We start from the raw sequence: 6,264 nt of genomic DNA on the forward strand, positions 1-6,264 counted from the left end.
ACGCTCATATGACCGTATGCAGTTTCGAGTGCCCTAAATCACCTACCCCGAAAAAAACTCACCACCAACAAACAAACGAACCCAACAACATTTCATTTTGAAGGCTATCCTTTATTGATTTGTTTTAATGTACAGAGGCCTTTAGTTTAGGATTAAGTATTCGGACTGATTGACTTGGACTCCAAGTTCACTCCACCCTGCTATATAAATTATGTGTGTACATACGACAATGTTCTCGGTACCGTAGGACATTGGCTCGACTGTGTAGGGGCCAAATTATACTTTCGTCTTAGTTCCTTGATCTTCTGACATTTTCGACAGGGCGTTAGTGCTCTCCACAGTGCTGTGTCAGTGACAGCGTCCTCATTCAAGTAGAGTTACCGATAGTGTTCTTCCCACCTCTCCGTGGTAGAGTTACCGATAGTGTTCTTCCCACCTCTCCGTGGTAGAGTTACCGATAGTGTTCTTCCCACCTCTCCATGGTAGAGTTACCGATAGTGTTCTTCCCACCTCTCCATGGTAGAGCTACTGGTAACCTCTCCATCTGTTTGTTTCCATCGGTGATGACGTCACCTTTGTCAGAACGGCGTCTGTGGTGTAGCGGTTAGGAGCTTCGCCGTCACATTCAGGAGACCTGAGTTCTATTCCCAAGTGGGGAACATTTTTATCGAGTATAACGATCTTTTTGCTGGAACGTCGTAGCATATCCCTATCGGCCCTGGTTGGCCTTGACAAGCAGGGACGAAGCCCACCTCACCAAAGGTCTAAATTTTGTCGACAGACTCGTGAAAACTCGCATACATTACCCTTCCAGGCAGTGTGTATCGCACAAAGGCATGTTACTGAATGTATCAGAACACGCCAAACCATACTACCGAACCTTCCGTTCCTTTGCTACTCGCCCTCTGTGTAGAGATATGTTCCTCACAGGCCCATCCACAGCGCGTACGGTACATTATGGAGAGCTGGAATGGAATGCAGTCGTGTCAAAGACAGTTGGGAAGAAGAGCCACGTCAGACTCCAGCCCCTGAAACCCCTTTATGAGAACCGACTTCGCATCACAGCTGCCAAACGTGAGACCCTGCAGGTCCTACAGCCGTTCTGTTCCACGAAGGCCCAGTGTGCTTTTTCCAACAACAACAAAATTATAATAGTGCTCAATATTGGTAGACGTCAAACCCTGCCCACACTCAGGAGTCGGATTACTCAGAGTTGTCATCTGACTGATTAAATAAAACAAGCATTTTCACAAAATAACACAAAATGGTGTACAATGTGCTTATTTAAATCATTTTGCTTTATTTATATTCACAAATAAGTAAAGAAATTCCTAATTTATTGACTTCCCTGACGATGGTAACCTTGCCAACACCAGACAAGGTAAAAACCAGAGATGTCAATTCGTTACGAGGTTTTCCATTTTGCTCACACCGAAACATCCGAACCACAAAGTCTGTGAAGATTATCCTCCATCAACACAGAAGGTCATGCCCGAAATCACTGCAAGTAGTGGAGAAATCATGGCAGCATAAACGTGTTACAAGTCTGTGCAAAGTTTGTTTTTCAATTATAATGTACCACAGAAGGGCCAAATCCTGACACCTCTTTTTTTCTATTGTACCCTTTGTAATTGCTAATGAACTCAAAAATCATCTACAGTATTTACTTTTGTTCCCAGAGACCTATCCTGGCGCTTCCAGTTCCCCACGGGCAAGCACGAAGAAGTCTCCTACTGCTACCACGATGAGACAATTTGCTTTGACCTTTTCGATGAGTACACCACTTACAGACGATTGGACGGCGACGCATTCACGTGCCACCTGGAGATAGGTCACGTGAATAACCAGCACCGAGGACTGGTCGTGGAGTTTGTGGCTACAAATGAGAGTGTCGGTCACTCTCAAACTCTGTTCGTCTGTGAGATGGAGGTATACCTAAAGCCACAAGGTTCTCAGTGTCACGCTGTAGAAGTAGCGCCCAAACACGTGGAGGTCACGTGCAACACTAAAAAAGTCTACCCACAAGCTTCGTTTGAGCTCTTACAAGTTGAGATGTCGTCCGACCACTCAGAGAAAATAAACCAGTCACTTATAGACCAATCGCATAAGCAGACCGTCGAAGATGGGGCGATGTATTTCTCCTCGACTTGGAAGACTTCTACCCTTGTAAATCGTGCGGGTAAGTATGTATTCTTTGCCACGATTACACCGGGATTGTCACCTGAAGCTATGGAGAATATTGTAATCAAGCCAGCACACACATCTATCGAAGTCACAGCAGGGGACCGTATTGTCCAACTCCCGTCTCCGAAATGGCCTGTCAACATTTGCCGGAATGGAGAAAGCACCATTGTTGTTACTTGTAAGGCACAGGGGTTCAAATCGCAAATCAGGTTTTTCTGGAAGAAGGGCCACAGCTCTGTGCTTCCAACCCAGTATACGTCTACCAGCATACAGAGCAGCAATTATTCTGAAAGCTACGGTCTTTACGAGTACGAGTCGACGTTTGAATTTAACGTGACCGAGGCAGACAACAACACACTGCTAACGTGTGGGGCAGATGAGACAGACTCGAGATACCTGTTGGAGAAACCTCTTCAGGCTGAGAGTAAACTTTCCCTGAGGTGGCCCCCGCGAGCAGAGCCCAAGTTCATGACTTCTGGCGGCGAGGAGGTCACAGCGTCCTCCATCTCGTCTTACGACGATGCTCCTATCTCTCTCGCCTGTCTGGTCGAGGGCGGGAACCCCCCTGTGTCTCATACAAGCGTCACGTGCGACAAACTGCCTGGGAAAGAGGTCCAAGAAAGGAACGGTCAGGAACAGAGGCGACATTTTTTTGAGGACGCCAACTCTGTCAAGTTCAAATTGACGGGCGTTCCCGGGGAGTCGTACATGTGCACTTGTATTGCGTCCCACCAGACGGAGTGCTATCACAAACGCCGAACGCTTACCATAAGCCTCTTCAACAACAGCAAAGAACAAATCAGAGCAGACAAATCCAACACCACCGTGATTGTAATCTGGGCTGTCATTCCTCTTGTCATCGCCATCGCCATCGTTCTTCTCATTTTCTATGCAGTACGGAAACTAAGAAAAAGGAGGAAAACTTGCAAAAATGCAACCATGTACTGTTCATCATCTGATATAATGTATGAAACCGTAGACGAGCCCATCGACCAAGACATAAAATTGTGAGAAACACATTAGCCTGTGTGATTGATCATAAAAGTTTTCGCTGGCGAGTCTCTCGTCTCACGCGAGCAGTTGGAGGGCGCCACTGGTAGGTCCTACTTCTTTACTTTCCCTCTGCTGTTTCTGTCTGTCTTACTTTCCCCAGCACGAAATGACCATTATTGTGTCGATGTGCTTCTCTTTATTTAAACAAACAAACAAAAAACCAACCAAACACACCAACGAACCTCGTCGCAGCTATACATAGGTTTTTAGAGATCATTGCATGATGATCACATTATATTCAACTTCTCTTTCCAGTAAGGAAAAATGTTCTACAAACTTAATGTTAGACTGTTGAAAGATAAAGAGTGCTGTAAAATCATTCTGAATTGTAATTGAGGCATAGAAAGACGTAAATCCCCATCGCCGACGGGAAATGCTAAAAAAAAAACCCAAATAATTAAAGACGTATCTCAGCCATTTCAGTTGTTTTCAGGCAATGGAAACGTTTTAGAGCAAATATGCATTAATATTGTATTTGAACTACCTAGAAAAGCGTTTGATTCCTGGTCCTATACTATAAGGACAAAAGTGTACTGCATCGTGCAGGACAAACAAAAAGTGAGTTGAAAATTAAAGAACATTAAAGGGCACGGGGAGTCTAGTTGAGAGCCTGGCTGAAGTGAGGAGGGAGAAAGAGATAGGCTGCAATGGTTGTTGTTGTTTTTTAAATCTCCAGAGAAATGTAGGTCGAAGCTCAAAATAAATCCTTCGATCATGCCTCAGCGAGTATGGGCAAATTTATAGGTCAACTGGACCTTCCCAGGTTAACAAAAGTAGAAGCTTGTGCGTATGGTGCCCCTACATCGGAGGGAAAAGTGGAATCAAAATGAAACCGGGATCTCTTTGATGAGACAGTCTATCAGTGGAGTTTTATCAATAAAGGTCTGGCCGCACATCAAGATCCCTCTATTGCAATGCTTCGATTATTGTCTCCAAGCCGAAAAACGATTGATAATGGGCTTTTAGCTCTGAGGAAATTTCAGGAAAGTCACAGATTCACAAGGTGTATATTTCTGCATAATTAGTATGTTGTGTTATTTTGTTGTTTTTTTTGGCATAGCTTAGAATTAAGTATGTTTGAAGCAAAATTGTGCCTTCCGCGTTCGCGCGCGCTCAATAGAATAGGAAAATAGCTGGAATAAAATTTGCTGTTCACGTAACACTAACTTTCGAATTCTTCTGATAGACGCGACTTTTAAAAGCTTAGATTTAAAACTGCCGATAGGTTTTGGCCTGATTACTGGCAGAGAGGTCGCTAAAGCTGAATCGATTTTGTATATTTGCATGTTGTAACAAGAACGCTGGTTCTTACCTATACACACGTTAGGGCACGGAGCTATACTTCTCGCCTCCTACATCATCTTTTAAGAATTTTTACAGTCCACTAAATCAAACCACCGGCCGGTGTCTAACCAGACTAACCACAACCGTCTCACACTAGGTACACGGTATTCTCTGCCGCAATTCCGCTTCTTGCAGGAGTGCGTTCTCGCTCACACTTTGCTGCACACCATAAACATGTCAACATAATACGCACGTTTCCGAATCGTCCAAAAACAACCTACTACACATGTATTTATTTATTTTTGACTTTGTAATGTGTACAAAGTTGAGAAACGGTCTCTGTAGTTCAGTGTGGAGGACAGGGCTTAGTTTTACCACCCTACTACATGCCCTGATGATCACTGAAGTGTCCCGGGACTAGAAGCGGTCAACGGAAGGCGATAACTTGTAAGGGCACTTTATAAGTGTCACAACCCTGAATTACCATAAGACATCACATAGATGTCAAGGTTCAACGTGCCAAAATTATCTATTGTGTGTCAAATCTTTTAGCATAGGTTACGAGATAAAACACAACCACTGTATCATTTAGAAGCGGCCCCCTTGTGCGTTTTCGGCATTCATTTAACTGCTTGTGGCGCTGATGACACAGTAACTCCTACGTTTGGTCTCTCTATGAGCTGACCTGTTTGACAGGGTAACCAAAGTGAGACAAAGAACCAGATAGAAATGAGGTCACACACGAAACGCTTTCCCACATTAGGAAAATAATCAGCAAAATGTTTAATTTGAGGTGGCATCACTGAGATGTGAATGAAACCAAATCCTGAATTCCATATTGTATATTCAGTTCACCACCAAAATAATCGAGAAAACATCTCAATAATTAATCTTTATCCCCACTTTGGGCAAAACGTAATTTTAACTTGTAAACGTGCAATGGGAATAATGGTCTCAACATGTAACTAAAGATGTGAATACACACACTGAAGGCAAAGAAACACTGAAGACAATACTAATACTACAATTGTATTATCAACTTGGTTTTGCATTTAGCTATCTTCATCTGGCCTTTCGCGGCCAGGAGACAGGGACCCATACTCATGTCATGACGTGATTACAGAACTGTAAAAAGTCGAGGGGGGAAAATAGGCAGTCACAGCAGCCATGAAGGTAGACTCTACCAGTTTAATTGTAAGCTTACACACTCAGTGGCCTTGTCTGTATATGAAAGTGGCCTAGAAGGGGAGAGTACTGGATATTTATGTGGCAATGAAACTGTTTCGAGTGTGGTACATACTACTCATCGGTGATTTCTTGAAGATATATATTTAAATTTATAAGGTCAATGTCAATCACGGTCTAAGATTGAATTTGACTGCGACGATGTTCCAAAATTAAGGAATGGAAGCAGTGATAAACCAAAACATTATTTATCGCGGGTCTAGATCTAGAGGAAAACTGTTCTAAGTGACATGTCCGTCGGAATGGAGATTTTTCAATGGCCTTAACTTCCACCAAGGGACGCAACTTATGTTAAATCATCAGAGCCCAAAGAAAAATTCTACATCCTACTTGAGAAAACATTTTGAGGAAAAATATTATATTATGTGGCGGTTTAAATACTTTTCCCACATTAAAAAATCGCTACAGGCGGTAGAAAATGAAGATAACTATCGTAAGTGCGAAAGTTAGAATACTTTTCTTTTCAAATAGCTCTGCCAAAAACAAACAAAACTATTC

The 6,264-nt window shown here is 43.1% G+C and overlaps 1 protein-coding gene across 1 annotated transcript in view; it reads left to right on the forward strand.

Annotated features, from left to right (window-relative positions):
• The window catches only part of LOC101851952, a gene marked incomplete at its 5' end in the record, with an annotated part of 13,644 nt that extends 8,126 nt beyond the window's left edge, over positions 1–5,518 (forward strand). The window contains 1 exon segment of the mRNA XM_005099437.3: positions 1,680–5,518. Coding sequence (XP_005099494.1) covers positions 1,680–3,195 — 1,516 coding nt within the window. The 3' untranslated portion in view covers positions 3,196–5,518.
• Positions 5,519–6,264: the final 746 nt, after the last annotated feature.

This window comes from Aplysia californica, unplaced genomic scaffold (genome assembly GCF_000002075.1).
Source record: "Aplysia californica isolate F4 #8 unplaced genomic scaffold, AplCal3.0 scaffold00213, whole genome shotgun sequence".
Lineage (NCBI taxonomy): Eukaryota > Metazoa > Mollusca > Gastropoda > Aplysiida > Aplysiidae > Aplysia > Aplysia californica.